General features: G+C 33.7%; 1 protein-coding gene across 1 annotated transcript in view; it reads left to right on the forward strand.

The window, feature by feature from the left end:
* The window catches only part of LOC128209587 (interferon-induced very large GTPase 1-like), a 40681-nt gene extending 23850 nt beyond the window's left edge, over window positions 1-16831 (forward strand). The window contains exon 4 of the mRNA XM_052913676.1: window positions 6748-16831. Coding sequence (XP_052769636.1) covers window positions 6748-9986 — 3239 coding nt within the window. The 3' untranslated portion in view covers window positions 9987-16831. The remainder of the gene's footprint in view (window positions 1-6747) is intronic.
* The last annotated feature ends 854 nt before the right edge of the window (window positions 16832-17685 follow it).

Below are 17685 nucleotides of genomic sequence, written 5' to 3' on the forward strand. Positions count from 1 at the left end.
CGCGTATACATGAACTAAGTTATATGCCAAATGTATCATCGAGAATTTGTTTTGTAGGACTGTAATACTCTCTCTTTTTCTAACAATAGTGGATCTTCAGTCAATGCTGATCTCCTCATGAAAAGTAAAACATTCGGGAAATCTAACTCTGGGTTGTCCATTGATACCCTTATCAAATCACCAGGATCTATTCTTTCTGTCGTTTTGTCTGTAACATAATGACTGAAACATAAATTGAAACGCCTTGAATACATCAGGAAGACCGGAAGCTTCAATATCGTTGATATACATTAATTAGTATGTGAAGTTGTCTTGGATTTATCAATTGTCTTCTCACTAAATCGTTCAATTCTGTAAAAATCTGATGGACTATTTTCTTTTGCTAGCCTCCTTTTTGCGGCGCCTCTACTTTGTTCGGCACACGATCGTTTTAACATCTGCCCGACCATATTGATGGCATATGTATACTTTCATGGCATATTCTCTTGAAAACACCTTCAAGCACTCCAATCATTTGTTGAGTGTCTTCATCATTGTTTCTTTTCACATGACAAGTGAGGTTGTGTTTGCGTGTAAACGTCTTCTTGCACTCAGGGCACGTCAAGCGAGGTCAATGGTTATCAGTATTCATTTGACTCAGTTTTTAGACTCGCCCGTACACCTCGCACTGGTAAGCCATGTTTACTCCTTGACATCTGGAATTGAAAAGACAAATGATCAAAATATAAACGCATTAAATATTTATAAATAAGAAGTCTCTGATTGGTCTTTGATAAATTTAATTGGCCATCTAGGTAGTTCAGTGCAAGGGCAATTGTGGTAGTCCATTTTGATTGGTGTATGTCTCTGTATTCTGGTCTAGTGAGACATTGCAAAAATATCTTTAAAATACCTGTTTCACCTTACTGTGACTTATTTGTGGGCTAGCAGGAGACATGGCAACATGTACTCTACGTGTCCAGAATGGCGTCGTGACTTTTCGAGGAACTATGTGGTGCTTAGACATCGATGAAATATACACGAAGGAATTATTAAATCTTATCCGCATGGGAGTGAAGTTAATTAATCTTCTTCGCCGCCGACACTTCCATCATTGCAGGGGACCCACCGCCGCCGCCGTCCTCTGCAGGGGTGATGGAGGCGTCACAGAAATTGATGGAAGCGCCAGGGAGCTCTTGTAGCGCGGCAGGGAGTGCATTTTTGAGTGCCGGGGCGTATTTGGGAGTGCCAACACCATCACAACCACTGAGCGATATTATGAGTCACGACTATGGCATTTCAGCATCCATTTACTTTGATGAATTCATGATAAAGACAACATTTGTTAAGAATTTGCTACATCATCAGATAACACTATAAGCTCCAACATTGTAATCCGCTTTAGAATTTGCTACATCATCTGATAACACTATAAGCTCCAACATTGTAATCCGCTTTACAAGAAGTGGCAGCTGATGTATTCAATCATTAACTGGACTGTGTTACCGAGAGCGAAATTTGTTCATGGAATTTGTGCGGAACTTTGCTCTTTTTTATCCCGAAATTAACAATGTACTCATTTTGGACGACCTGTTTTCTGAAGCTTGGAAAGGTTAACTGATCTATTAGGGGGGTGGGGGGGGGAGGTCCTATCATACTTCGTTATCTTTGATTTTTATCAATCTGATCTTGAAAGAGTGAATGGATCCGACACAGAGAAGAAATTGTCATTATATAGTAGTGTTTAATAATCCTTAAGACCGCCAATCCGAGATGGTTCGTCAGATGTAGCATGGAAATACGCGGTATAAATAAACGGGTATGCAGAAGTAACAAACTACCGATAAGCAGCTTACGTGTTTGTAGTCGTTGTGCAATCAATATTTATCTATTATTATCGTAGGTTTATTCATTCTAGCTGATAACAGCTAGAAAGATGGTTTAAGATGCAGTCACAGTCCCAAATAACATTTACCAAAATTAATACAGTTGCTTTAATATACTAAAGAGGATAAATAAAAGCCAAAAACAATGTACAGTCCGAGTTTAATTTGAAATAAAGGTGCAGAAAACACGGTATTTCTACCTTATGAGACAATAGTAGATCGCAGTAAATCCTTTAGCACTCACCAATCATTTAATATTTTTGCGCTTTAAGCTATTAAATACACGGCTACAATCTTGTTATCGGTAATTAATATTTTCCATAAATGCATTATTTAGTAAGTAGTTAAAGGTTTATCACTCACAATTTATGTTTGTTATACATGTGTATGTATTGATTTTAACCAGGTATTGGACATTTTGAATAATTTAAACGTTATCGTACCATGTGCTAGATTGTACCGGGAAATTTACATTTAAATTATATCAAGGCCGGTTAACAAATGGCGCCTTTGGCAATTTTGTAAAAAAGGTACCGTTCCATGATTATATGAAAAAGTACAGAAACAAGTAGTCCAGTAGTCCAAAGCTTAAACCCGTTAAATGGCACAGGGCCAAAGTCAGAAACACAGAACAACAGAACAACACAAACCAACAACATGGAACAACAACTCAAAACTCCACAAACAACACACAACATATGGAATATACCTTAACTTAGTTCATTTTCAATGCTACATATATTTAAACATGTTTATATCAGCTGTGCTGTGTTACTAATACATTCATGTGTTGTCATTTTGTTTTATATGCATCTTTGTTTTTATTCAAAAGTATAATAACATTAAACATTAATTAACATTTTGGTAATGTGTAACCGACATTGCAATCGTCACGACTAAAAATTTTAAGTCACAAATTATTCGTCAACACTGTAATTTTCTTACAATTTTTCTAATAATTGTCAATCTGAAATATCGTTAATCCGTTAAATTCAAATTTCATTTGTTTTTAGGCTTAAGCTTCAGCTCAAAACTTTTAAAATAAACCACAAAATTCAACTAATAGTCCATGTGGAGTTGAACATCATTCTCAAAAGTACCAGATTTCTATGATAATCAGTTTGTGAAGCATACCTGGAATTGTATTTGACTTACAAAATAAGTTCATGTAAGAGTATGTAATATTTTGCATATATATATATATATTACAGTAAAACACACGTATAAAACACGGATATGACAGGTTAAGTTCTGGTTTTGTTCTCATTGGAGCGATTTTGCATAATAATTATATAAACAATGCGGGAATTCAAATATACAATACATAATTAATTCAGTGCGATTTTCTCCCTTCTGCCTGTACTGTTAGCTAAATTAGCTAAATGTATGAACTATACCCAGTACCATTGTATGTAAGATGTAAGAAACATATGTCCTATCATTATCCATTAATATATACCTCAGATTTTGCAAAAGTATATTGGCGTTCATACTTCTTGGTCGGCTGAGTCATTTTCCTCTGTATTGTTATGTATTTGTAAGTTAAAAAAAATATCCAGCCCTGCGTATGTAAATCATAATCTTATGAACATTCTAATGATTCTTATTTCCGTATAGTGTTGTTACGGCTACGTGGATTAAATATGTACATTTGTAAATATTTTGTTATACTTTCTTTGTTAAGGCTAATCTGATCTGAATTGAAACAGATTTTTTATACTACAGTTGTGCTCACATTCTCTTAAAATTGAAATTCGGATTAACGGTTTTTAAATGTATAAAACTGAGGGGTGTATATTAAGGACTGTTGGGTATCGTCTTTGAACGTCATTCAAATGTAAATGTACTGGGGGTTTGGACTAGTTTATGTGCACAACCGCACACTTATCCCAACGATCCAGAATAAAGTAGACACGTAAAAGGTAAATCTTATTCAAGTATGCATTACCTTGAGGAATCTTAAAAATGAAACCGATCATAAAAAAATAATAAAAGGTAATACCCAAGTTATTTTATGATAAGGAATCCCAACTCTATCTGCAGAAGAAAGGAATACAATTCAAAGTAACTAATAGCAAACGTTTTTATATTAGACAATTGCTGAATGCTCTCGGAAGATTAACCCGGTCCGCATTAAAAATGGTGTCTGCTTGGAATTCGATAACATACTGCCCGAGTAGTTCCGAAAATCCTCTCATTTCAAGATATCGGATTTATAAAGAAGAAAAAGGGTTCAACCTGGATGAGCGTCCCTGGCTTCTAAGTTTGAATGGAACTCAGGCATTTATCTTAATTGCCTTGATAAGATGTAACGGAATATCATTATGTCAAGAGCAAAATTTGTTTTAAACAATTACCCACAATAGCATATCTGGTGGACAAATCTGCACCATTGTTTGCTTTCCGAAAAATATTTGGGGTATCATATAGTCGCCGCTTCGTCCTTTTGTTTATTTTTTTTACTTTTGTTTGATCGCTTGTCCTGTTGACCCAATTTTTTTTAATTGCACGGGCTATTTCCAACAAACATTAACTTCAATTCAGCGAAACTCACGTGAAGCTAATACACAAGAGGAAAACGTTTTCCAGACATATCACTCTCAGATTTATATCCCTTTGATTTAAATTAGTATCACACATTTTGACCGAGCTGTTCATACCTAGGGACACATGAACGCAAACTGCTTTCGCATCGTAATGTTATGATTAAGAGGCGTTCTTTTTTCTCTCCATGTATACTCATACAAGTAGTTGTTTATTAATCCCCCGCCACGAAGTGGGGAGGGGACTGTCCGTCCGTCTGGCTGTAACATTTCGTGTCCGGGTTATAACTTACTTATGCATGGATGGATTAAGATATTACTTGGTACAAATGTTCACCTCATTGAGACGATGTGCAGTGACCTTGACCCGGGTCCATACCTCAAAGGTCAAAGTCACACGAGACATTTTAAGGTCAGAGTACACATGCTCATGTCCGCGCTATAACTTACTTATGCATGGATGGATTACCATAATACTTGCTACAAATGTTGTCCTCATTCAGACTATGTGCAGTGACCTTGACCCGGGTCCATACCTCAAAGGTCAAGGTCACACGAGACATTTAAAGGTCAGAGTACACATGCTCATGTCCACGCAATAACTTACTTATGCATTGATGGATTACCATATTTCTGGGTACAAATGTTGTCATTATTGAGATGATGTGCAGTGACCTTCACCCGGGTCCATACCTCAAAGGTCAAGGTCACACGAGACATTTAAAGGTCAGAGTACACATGCTTGTGTCCGCGGTATAACTTACTTATGCATTGATGGATTACCATATTACTTGGTTAAAATGTTGTCCTTATTGAGAAATGTGACATTTAAAGGTCACAGTACACATGCTTGTGTCCAGGCTTTTTGCATTTAGCAGTGTAGGCATGTCAATTCTTACTGGATTTATTGACCTTATACATTTCATGTACTTTTAGCAACAATAACTGAATTGATCCAAGAACTCGAACCAATTGCAATTTGTGCCAGTAATCCATCATTAAGTTTTGGGTCCATATTATGACAATGCTAAATAGAGGATAAGATATAAATGTTAAATGAAAGTGTTAAACAAGTTGCACAGATTGATACTTACTGCACTCTACCAAGCATTATTAGTATGTGCAACAAGCTTAATATTTAAAAAAACAATGGACACAAATGTGATAATATATTTATAATATGTGTTTTCTCTTCAAAAGCAGTAAAACAATGTTATGACGTCACCACAAGATATATGTATCACTTTATCGAAAATACTTAAGGCTTGCTATTTCATCGATGTTATAAATCAAGGACTCATTTTCCTTCCTATTTTAGCCAAAATAACCTTGACAGTGATCTTACTACACTACACACAATATGTAAAACTTTAACAAATATCCTTTTATAATATGTTCAAATATCCAAGAATATTTAGGTTACCGATCAAACAACTTGTATTTCCTGTTTCCACTCTTGACCAGTGGTTGTGTACAATTTTGGTCAGATTCGATGTACCAGTCAGGTTGCGAGAAAAACAAAATATACTAAAAACAACGGCGGGGGATATAGCCGTCCTTTGGACTGCCTTGTTTTATTTGTTTTGGTTATTACCTTTAGAAAACTATACAGAGGATAATTGTTTGTTTCTGTGCAAGATCGCAATATTTTTCACCGAGTGAGCACCAAAAGCTTTATTTCACGAGTTGGGTAGCTATGAGGGAACAATATACTTTTGGTGTTCACAAGTTGAAATAGTTTGCGATCGTACGCTTATACAAACAAACATTCTTTTTAGTATATTCCTGAAAGGGATAAAAAACCATTTAATTGTATTTTTTCAAAAAGGGCGCCAAATTATATGTGAACATAGCCATTTCCGAAATGGCGTCATCGGAATTGTGTCCCAGCCTTTGGCACGCTGTTGTTTGATTCGGACGTAAAAACGTGCTAATAATGATATTTTCACTTTTTGAAACAGTAAATTTCAAATTTCACTGATAAATCTCTATAAACCAAAAAAGCATAAAAAATGATTTCAAATATACTAGCATATTTGACCCAAATAAAGTTTTGTTGTTAAGCATTGACAGGTGTTCACCAGGGTTTTAATTGTCAGCAATTTGGTGATGTTGATTAATAGCTCTTTGATGTTTCTTTTATACAATATCTTCAAATATATATTCAAGACAGAAGAATAAATATATATTTTTAATAGGCTTGACAAAAATCATTAAAGTTCCAGTAATAGTCCTCTACCCACTCCGTGTTTGCTGGAATGTTAAGTTATGTATGCTACTTCTTTTGAGTTAACTGTCTAACCGATACATGTGAATACTTTTATTGTTTCTATTTTCAGGACACCAACCGTTTTTCAACGAAGAACTGAAAAGCCTTCTTTTGCAACTTGATTTGACAAACAAATTTCCCGAAAAGATTTCTGTTGTAGAAGCTCTTGCAGTAGATATAGATGATCAACAGGAAAGAAGCAACGAGGACAATCTTAAAAAGGCGCCTTGGATTTTGTTAAAAAGTCTGTTATCAGCTGTTTATTACTCAAGGGATACTGTGCCAAACCAACTTTCAAAATTGGGAGACACGGGAACTCTAGTTGTAGATTTGGAACACTTTTATGATGCTGCACCACAAACAACAGAGGAAGGAGGATCAATAAGCAGGCTTGACATTCTTTGGACATTATTTCATTGCTGTGACCCTTTCGTAAAACAAATTATTGTTAGAAAACTATATATTTGCAACTTGGCCGTGCCCTTTCTATCCAAAGACTATAGATCGCCTTTAGTTAAGGCCTTCATCTGGCCTCTGCGTCATTTAAGTTTGTCTTTCGATGAATCATCGACGTTTAGTGAGCACGCTTTTGACATTTCAACTCATGTGATCGCGTTTGGACGTCTTGGTAGACCGACGCTGTCCAAATCATGTATATTAAATGAAATTCTCTCCGACGAAAAATCAAAAACGAAATTTCCTGTATTCTATGATTCCTCATGCGAGTCACAACATGAAACGAGGTCTGTGAGTCAAGGAACTGTTGATTTATTTTGGTTGCATCCAAGACCAGAAAACTATATGGATATCATGACAACTCTTTTTAACATGAGAGGTAATTTAGCAGAAGATTTTAATGCATCTTTTTTAAATCTTACGAAGAATTTAGCTGATATATTAGTTGTATTTACTGACATTGATGACCTCAAAAGAAACATTAAGTCTTATGAACATATTCTAAAACGTTTTCGATTTGTGGTCGTGATAATGTCGGGGCTAGTTTTCAGGGACCCAGATACTTTAAGGGTGTTACAGTACATAAATCAAATTGCAAAAGAATCAAGCTTTGATATAAAATTTATTCAAACCAATAAAGGTGAGGATGTAAGTAAAACTGGTGAAATTGTAAAAAATATATTAAAGGTTCTAGCAGAGCACTTAAAAGGGAAAGGGGGCGATTCTTTACACACACGGTTTGATAAACAGAATTGCCAAGATCTTTTAGTTGAAACTATTTACAAAGCACAATCTGATAATGCCGAACGGGTTGCAGATAGTGTACTTCAAGAAATCATTAAGGAAATAAATGCCTGGAGAAATGACAGAAACATTTCAATAAACGATGATCTTAATCACTGCAGACATTCAATAACGCCCTGCTCATCGATTTACACTAGTGAACTTAGTAAGCTAATTAGAGCGCTTGAAGTATCGCAATCATCGGAAGAGTCGGAAAAAATTCAAGATCAAATATTGGGTATCCGCAAAAAGCAAACACAAAATATAACAGAGAGTGTTGCTTCTTTTGTACAAAATCTGTGTGAATGCAGAACAAAAGTTGAAAGACATTTTTTTATCAACTGGTTGAAACTTGGAATGGAAAAAAAAATGAGAAAACGTATGCCCTGTTTACAATTGATGAAGGAAAACGAAGAGAAAGTCTTAAAACAGCTGCGCTTAAACAATGCAACAGAACACGAAATAAAACAACAAGAACTGACTATAACTGACATTGAGAAACAAATTGAAAATCTAACTTTCGGTGTAGATTTTCTTTTCAGAGAAACAGCCCACATATGCGATTCATTTATATATTTAACGGAAGATACAGAACAGATAAACCTACCATCACTGGAAAAAATAACGAACACATACGCTGATTTGGTCATTCAGGGACAAGTTCATCTAGAGCTTATTGACAGCGATAATTTTTACATGCCGACCCTTTGGATCAGAAATGTACTTGCTTTGATCGATACAAAACTGATCAATTCGAAGCTGATTACAGTGTCTGTTTTGGGATTACAAAGCTCGGGCAAATCAACTTTGTTGAATACCATGTTATGTGTACATTTTTCAGTCAGTTCAGGTCGATGTTCAAGAGGAATATATGCACAGTTGTTGCCAGTGAGGCGACACGGTCGTACAGAAATCTCTCCCTTCAATTACTTAATGGTTGTTGATTCGGAGGGTCTAAGGTCATCAGACCTTTTAACTGTGTTATACAGTTACAATCGCGATAACGAAATGGCTACTTTTGTTACTGGATTAGGAAATATTTCAATCATGAATATCATGGGAGAGCATATTTCCGATCTGAAAGACATTTTACAGATAGTTGTCAATGCCCTGCTACGCCTGTATGAAGCAAATAATGCTCTTCCAAAAGATCAAAGATGTTTTCTTGTGCACCACAATGTGTCAGAACACGCAGCTAAAAAAAAGATGTCAGCAGGGATTAAAAGGTTCGTGGAATGTTTAGACGGTGTAACTGAAGAGGCTGCAATTCAAGAAGGTTCTTTATCTAGACGTTTCACTGACGTCATTCAATTTGATCATGATTCAAGCGTGCAATATATACCCTGTCTTTGGCAAGGGGTTTATCACTTAAAGCATGTTAACACTGAGTATAGCTCCGCTGTTATCAAGTTAAAACATTGTCTCATGAACTCGACACTGAATATTGGCTCAGGCAAAACATTTACTGATTTTGGAATACAAGCAGTTGATTTATGGAAAGGAGTTATTTCAGAAAACTTTGTATTTTCCTTCCGGAACAGGTTGGAAATTAAAGCATACTGCACGATAATGGAACAAATAAACAGATCGCTGTGGCGTGAGGAGATGTCTGTTAGAAAGAAAGTACTGACTTGTTCTCATCGCAGCCTTTCACAATGTAAATTGGAAACAAATGTAAAAGACAAAAGGAATAAACTGAGATTTAAAATTTCCAACGCGATTGAACAATTTACAGAGTCAGCATTTACCATGTGCGAAGATTTGTTTGGTGAGAGTGAATATAAAGATATAACAATTAAATGGAAATGCGACATTCATTTGTATATTAAAAAAAGATCTGATGAAATACATAGTAGTTTAGTTAAAGAACTTAACAACAGTTGTGAAATCAAAAATTTTGAACTTTCAACCTTAAAGCTAATGGAGGACAAACGAACCTTGCTGAAATCGGAGGCAACTAAGCTAGCAAAATCATTACGCAAAAAAGGGAAAGAAATTGATCGAAAAACCATTGATAGTTCATTTAATAAGATATGGAAAAGGTATAAAAAATTGACTTTCAAGATTTAACAAAGCAACATGTGCTTGAAAAATTCAAAAATAATATAAAAATTCTCAGGAAAGTGATCAAGCATACAACAGAACCAACTAGGTTAAGTAATAGTTTTGCCTCCAGTCGTATTTGTCATACCGATATAAACACTGAAGAACCAAGTGAAGCTAAAAAAGAAATACTTTTTCAAGAATTAGAAGTAAATGTTAACTGTTATTTACAAAAAGTGGAAGAAGTGATCCAAGACATTTGTACTGAAACAAAAGAACTACTCACAGTAGACTTTATGTCGTTTTGCAAAAATGTAGGTGACTTGTTTCAAGAATTGACCTCAAAAGTTGGCAATATAACTTTGAAAAAGATATTTCACATTAAATTAGACATGCATGTTTTAACCTTTGCTTCTTGTGCGTTTAAAAGACACAATGAATTTTATGATAACGAATTTGGTATGACTGCACATATGAACCGGTATAAAAGCGAGTTGTACATTCTTTTTCAAGAAGATGTTGCTAACCGGACAGCAGAACATAGGGCAGCCGAATTGTTCTGTTTGGGAGTTTGTAACTCATTTAAAAAAACATATTTCCGGTCATCTCCGTTTGAAGACTGAAGAACATCTTAAAGGCAATCTACCGTTTACAAAGCATAATCTAATAAAAGCCATATGTACAACTTTGGCAAACAATAACAAACTCGACCAATTCGTTGAATATTTAAGAAATCCAAAACTGTTTGCGAAAGGTTGGATGAAGCATCAATGTGAAGACAATCTGAACATATCAAAACTCGCAATAGAACAAGCTCGACATGAAGTGCTGCACATGACTGCAGCGGTTGAAAATGGTGTAAAATTATGCTGCGCAAAATTTAAAGCAATGACGTCGGTAAATATGTCAGAATGGTCCTCAATGATAATGACTTATCTGCAACATTCCGGTACAACTCTTGATCATGTTGACTTTCAAACCTTTTGTAATCTTCGATATATTCAAGACATCGAATTCTTTACTAATATTGTGTTGGGACAAAACGACGAGGAAGGCCTATTGAAACATAAGACATCATCAGTCTTGATTGAAATCGAAGATATGTTCTCAAAAGTGAAAATTCCATATTCAAAAATATTGAATGAAATGTGGGGTTGTAACGAGCAATGTCCATTTTGTCTGGAACCATGTGCAAAATCGGAAGAACACGGCAGTTCCCCTCATTATTGCATTCAACATCGACCAAATGGCTGTGTAGGCTTAAGATTCGTGTCCGATGAAAAAATATCCAAAGAGACATGCAATGCATCTATTGCACTTAATTTTCATTACATGTGTTCAGTCATCAAAAAGGCATGTGGCTGCAAGAAACAAGTTGGTCATCCTTATAGAGAATATAAGCAGCATTTTCCAAAGTGGGAAATAAGTCCATCTTCAAACAGTTTTGAATGTGCTAAGTTTTGGCTTTGGTTTGTCGGAAGTCATAAGGACGAATTGGCAAAGTATTATGGTTATGATGTATCTGAAGTACCTACCTCGTGGGGAACAATTAAAAAGTCTGCGGCAATCCGAAGTTTATCAGATATATATTAAAGGAACTATGAGTATTGCATATGTAGTACAACTTGGGGGTCAAATGTAAGTACCAATAAGGGTTATTACTATTACATACTAAATACACACCAAAATGATACTGGAACACATTCAATGATAAGAAATCGATTAAATTATTCAATTGTTGATAACACCTGTAAATAATCATAGAGAGATTTTTAGACCTAATTATTTTTGTCTATATAAAAATAATAACTTTATCACACAAACGCGTTCATTTTTAACCATTTTTACGTGATAATTTATTTTTATTTGCTTAAAAATAAAATTTTGGCATGTTACGTCTTCCAGAATTATTAAAGATACACTTTTTGGAGTACACGCTTTAATATAAGTATTTTGTAGATCATGACAAGCATTTCTGTATATATTATCCAAGGTCAAGTTTGTATTGTCCATAAAATGATGTAACAAAATATAACTGAATCAAACGTATTCTGAGATTATCATTGAAATATGTGTACTTTTTCACTTAAACATATGTCGACATAATGATTGTTCTTCAACAGATTTTTTTTCTTCTTCACTATGATAAAATTATATGAGAATAAGTTTCAAATAACACTCACAAAAAGGGTGTATACATTAGCTGCCGTTTTCATTTACAAGCCTTTAAAGAGTAGTTCTTACATAATTTACTAAGCTAAATTGAGTGTAAAAAAAGGTCGACGTAACAACCTATTGGAATGCCAAAACACTGGGTAAAACTATATCAAAATATGTATTTATATAAAACCGTTTTGATTCTGATGAATAATGCACCAGATGAAGGTGAACTGAGAAGTCATTCTTTTACATTTGAAATAAGCAGTTTTAAATTGATATTTAATTGGCATATGAATTCAAAGTAATCTTCTTTCTCGATAACATGTTATTTGCTTTGTTGTTTAATCTGCTTCTTTCATTTCTCTATCGCCGTTTTCCATTGCAACATTTTATTTATATATTTGTCTGCGTTTTTTCCCGTATTAGGCGGGGCTTAAAAGTCAATACTCATTTGTGTACAAAGCTTATTATTTTACAGTCATTTGTCAAATTATTGCAACAAAAGGTTTGAGTTTGTGTGTTTTTGTGGACGTTAAAAACATATTTTGAAATAAAGAATTGTTTACATTTACCATTTTCAATGTTCGTCGTTATGACTAAGAAATCATTTTTAAAGGTTTATTTTGCATTTAGATTGTGAAATGTGTATTGAATACCTTTTGCATCTACATTATGTGTCAGTGTATAAACAAACAGTATTTTTCAATTGTTTTGTTATGATGTTTTAAAGATATTTGTATATTTCACGTTATCAATATTTTTTCTATTGTAATAAGACTGATCTCTTATATAGTTTAGCATTGTGTTGTTAAATATGTGCTATATTGTTTAAACACCAAGCATCAATGTGAAGACAACCTGAACATATCAAAACTTGCAATAGAACAAGCTCGACATGAAGTGCTGCACATGACTGCAGCGGTTGAAAATGGTGTAAAATTATGCTGCGCAAAATTTAAAGCAATGACGTCGGTAAATATGTCAGAATGGTCCTCAATGATAATGACTTATCTGCAACATTCCGGTACAACTCTTGATCATGTTGACTTTCAAACCTTTTGTAATCTTCGATATATTCAAGACATCGAATTCTTTACTAATATTGTGTTGGGACAAAACGACGAGGAAGGCCTATTGAAACATAAGACATCATCAGTCTTGATTGAAATCGAAGAAATGTTCTCAAAAGTGAAAATTCCATATTCAAAAATATTGAATGAAATGTGGGGTTGTAACGAGCAATGTCCATTTTGTCTGGAACCATGTGCAAAATCGGAAGAACACGGCAATTCCCCTCAGTATTGCGTTCAACATCGACCAAAAGAGTGTGTAGGCATAAGATTCGTGTCCGATGAAAAAATATCCAAAGAGACATGCAATGCATCTATTGCACTTAATTTCAATACAGGTGTTCAGTCATCAAAAAGGCATGTGGCTGCAAGAAACAAGTTGGTCATCCTTATAGAGAATATAAGCAGCATTTTCCAAAGTGGGAAATAAGTCCATCTTCAAACAGTTTAGAATGTGCCAAATTTTGGCTTTGGTTTGTCGGAAGTCATAAGGACTAATTGGAAAAGTATTATCGTTATGATGTATCTGAAGTACCTACCTCGTGGGGAACAATTAAAAAGTCTGCAGCAATCCGAAGTTTATCAGATATATATTGAAGGAACAATGAGTATTGCATATGTAGTACAACTTGGGGGTCAAATGCAAGTACCAATAAAGGTTATTACTAATATATTTTGAATACACTGTAACACAACAAAATGATACTGCAACACTCTTTGAATGGGAAAGAAATCGTTTTAATTATTTAATTGTTGAAAACACCTGTAAATAATCATAGAAAGGTTTTGAGACCTAATTTCTTTTGTCTATATAAAAATAATAGCCCTATCACACAAACGTGTTTATTTTTAACCATTTTTATGTAATTATTTATTTTTATTTTCATAAAAATAAAATTTTGGCATGTCACGTCTTCCAGAATTAATAATATAAAGGTACACTTTTTGGAGTACACGCTTTTATATAAGTATTTTGTAGATCATGACAAGCATTTCTGTATGTATTATCCAAGGTCAAGTTTGTAATGTCAATAAAATGATGTGAAAATATAACTGAATCAAACGTATTCTGAGATAATCATTGAAAAATGTGTACTTTTTAACTTACATATGTCGACATAATGATTGTTCTTCAACAGATGTTTTTTTTTTTCTTCTTCACTATTATAAAATTATATGAGAATAAGTTTCAAAGAACACTCACAAAAAGGGTGTATACATTAGCTGCCGTTTTCATTTACAAGCCTTTAAAGAGTAGTTCTTACATAATTTACTAAGCTAATTTGAGTGTAAAAAATGGTCGACGGAACAACAATTGGAATGCCAAAAAACACTGGGTAAAATTATATCAAAATATGTATTTATATAAAACCGTTTTGATTCTGATGAATAATGCACCAGATAAGGGTGAACTGAGAAGTCATTCTTTTACATTTGAAATAAGCAGTTTTAACTTCTACTTCAACAGGTAGAAATTCAAATGGGGATTCAATGAAAACCATGTTCAATTGAAAAATTACGCAAATAAGTTTCGAAACCGGGACGCGCCTCTTTATCCGTACCCAGTGATACCTATTGAAGTCGCGATGGTCCGATGAAATAAGATAATCGTATTGAATGTCTAACATCACGACAGTCGAAAAATAATTATTGATTGTTAATGAAATTGCTTTTAAACATGTGGTACTTTACAGTTATGACATTATTTATATTTTATTTTATAGAAATAATATTATTTTACCATGATATATTTATTTGTTGATTGTCTGCACGTGATTCATGATAATACGAAATAATGCCTAATAGTAGTGAATCATTGTTACATCTAAAATTGATATTTAATTGGCATATGAATTCAAAGTAATCTTCTTTCTCGATAACATGTTATTTGCTTTGTTGTTTTATCTGCTTCTTTCATTTCTCTATCGCCGTTTTCCATTACAACATTGTATTTGTATATTTGTCTGCGTTTTTTCCCGTATAAGGCGGAGCTTAAAAGTCAATACTCATTTGTGTACAAAGCTTATTATTTTACAGTCATTTGTCAAATTATTGCAACAAAAGGTTTGAGTTTGTGTGTTTTTGTGGACGTTACAAACATATTTTGAAATATAGAATTGATTTCATTTACCATTTTCAATGTCATCGTTATGACATAGAAATTGATTTCATTTACCATTTTCAATGTTCGTCGTTATGACTAAGAAATCATTTTTAAAGGTTTATTTTGCATTTAGATTGTGAAATGTGTATTGAATACCTTTTGCATCTACATTATCTGTCAGTGTATAAACAAACAGTATTTTTCAATTGTTTTGTTATGATATTTGTATATTTCATGTTATCAATATTTTTTCTATTGTAATAAGACTGATCTCTTATATAGTTTAGCATTGTGTTTTTAAATATGTGCTAAATTGCTTAAACACATGAATGTTAACGCATTTATTTCAACCATCATCACCAGGCTAGGAAAGTTCGAGTACTAACAGATCTGAACTAACAGTCATCAAATATATCTCAGATTCTATGTTAAATGCGTCATTTTAAAACATTTCATTTAAGAAGAATTTTGTTCCCGTAGTGTCCATTGTACTTGACAACACTAAAATGAATTACAAACCAGACTTTGTTTTGACGAGGTCTTAGTAGAACCTTAAAAATATCTACTTAAATAATTTACGGTTTACATTTTTGAAGGAGCTTTTTTTGTTAATTTCATCAGAAAAATAAATCTTGAGTTCTAACAATTAAATCGATAGAAATAGCACATCGTTTTATTCAATGCAAAATCGTTTGCATTTAAGTACGCAGTAATTTAAACTGTCATGTCGAAATTTAATCAATGGTCTGAAACCAGTGCATTTTATTGAGAAGGCCATTATTTCAAAAGTTTCCCCGCCAAACCGAACACCCCACTCAGCAAGTAACTACCGTAAACATGAAATCAATTTATCTTGTCTGTTTTTTGAGGAAAAATGTCAGGGTACTGCCATAGCCTTAGTGTCGTTACAAAAATGTCCATGTTACCAGCAACAATACGCAAATGTGTTTGAAGACCCATAACTCTGGCTTTAATGATAGTCGAGTAAAGTCCTTGATTGACAGAGAAAAAGCAGACTTGCGTTGGTATCCGTTTGAAGTGCTCTTGTTCCAAACTAATATAAGAAAATGCATCGAAAGATGATTTTTCTAACATGTAATTACTCCTCGCAAATTAATATGCATTATTTAACAAATGCGTGGTGTTATTAAATTGGTAGAAAATGTGTATCAGTGTTTAAAGCGAACACCCAGTTTTCACAGGCCCGATCAAACGGTTAATCTTTAGTGGATTGAACACATTGCCTCATTGTAGTTTATATAGTTTACTTTTATACGTTTACAATACGATTTCAAATGAAATGTTTGAATGATTAACATATTTGTGTTTCTGTATGTGCTATGTTAAGTGTGAATGAGAGAAATTGTTCCAAAAAAGTGTTTAATCTATACATAGAGTTACTTGAAGTGATACGTTTATAAAATGAAAACTATTTTTTTCTTTGTTGTGTAAATGTAACGCAATTTAACAACTGTTTTACTGGTTTAGATGTTGTCAAAGATTGGCAGATTAAATGGAAAATTAAATTGAAACTTCCACCTTTGACTTGTCAGTCTACACAAAATAAACACCTCTTTTAATTGGAAATCTAGCAATTGGTTTGGGCAATACTATCAAGCAATATCTAAACGTAATTGTAATGACGTCGAAAATGAGATTCATTTTATTGTAGATGTGGTGGTTCAGTGTAATTGAATAAATGTGTTTTGGTTCATTGTGCTTGAATACATAATTCGTATATTTATACATATGTATGTGTATACATATGTACATTGTATAGATCTGGAACATGATCCATAAAACATTAGCACTTAAATTGTGATTATACTGGAAGAGATATTTCGTTTATACAAAAATATACGACCTGCAGAAGGAAGTTAAAGTTACAACTATGCGGTTGTCATATTTACCTTACAATAAAAGGAGTCCTAAAAATAGTTTCTCTGAAGAATTGTTCCCGGATATAATAAAGGAAGCATTTATTTTACCGTCTATAGAAACTCATACAGATAACAGCTGTATTCACCCATTTCTTTCTCCAAAATATATAGTTTCTTAACCATTACACGCACAAATATATTTGCATAAATTGCAACTGTGGTTCCCGGAAAACTCACTAGACTAACTGTTAATTGGCATTTTATAGTGGAAAAGCAGTTGTAGCCTTATTTAAACCACTCAAATAGATAAGACATAACAATACATAAAGAAGGAAATTTACAATATTTTACTATAAAATTTGGATTACTCTAGCATTCCGTTCATAACCCAAAGGGTTTTTTAGCTCACCTGAGCACGATGTGCTCAAGGTGAGCTATTGTGATCACCCTGTGTCCGTCGTCGTCTGTTGACTGGTAACACTCTAGAGGTCACAATTTGGGCACAATCTTAA

The sequence above is a fragment of the Mya arenaria genome, chromosome 11, assembly GCF_026914265.1.
Source record: "Mya arenaria isolate MELC-2E11 chromosome 11, ASM2691426v1".
Lineage (NCBI taxonomy): Eukaryota > Metazoa > Mollusca > Bivalvia > Myida > Myidae > Mya > Mya arenaria.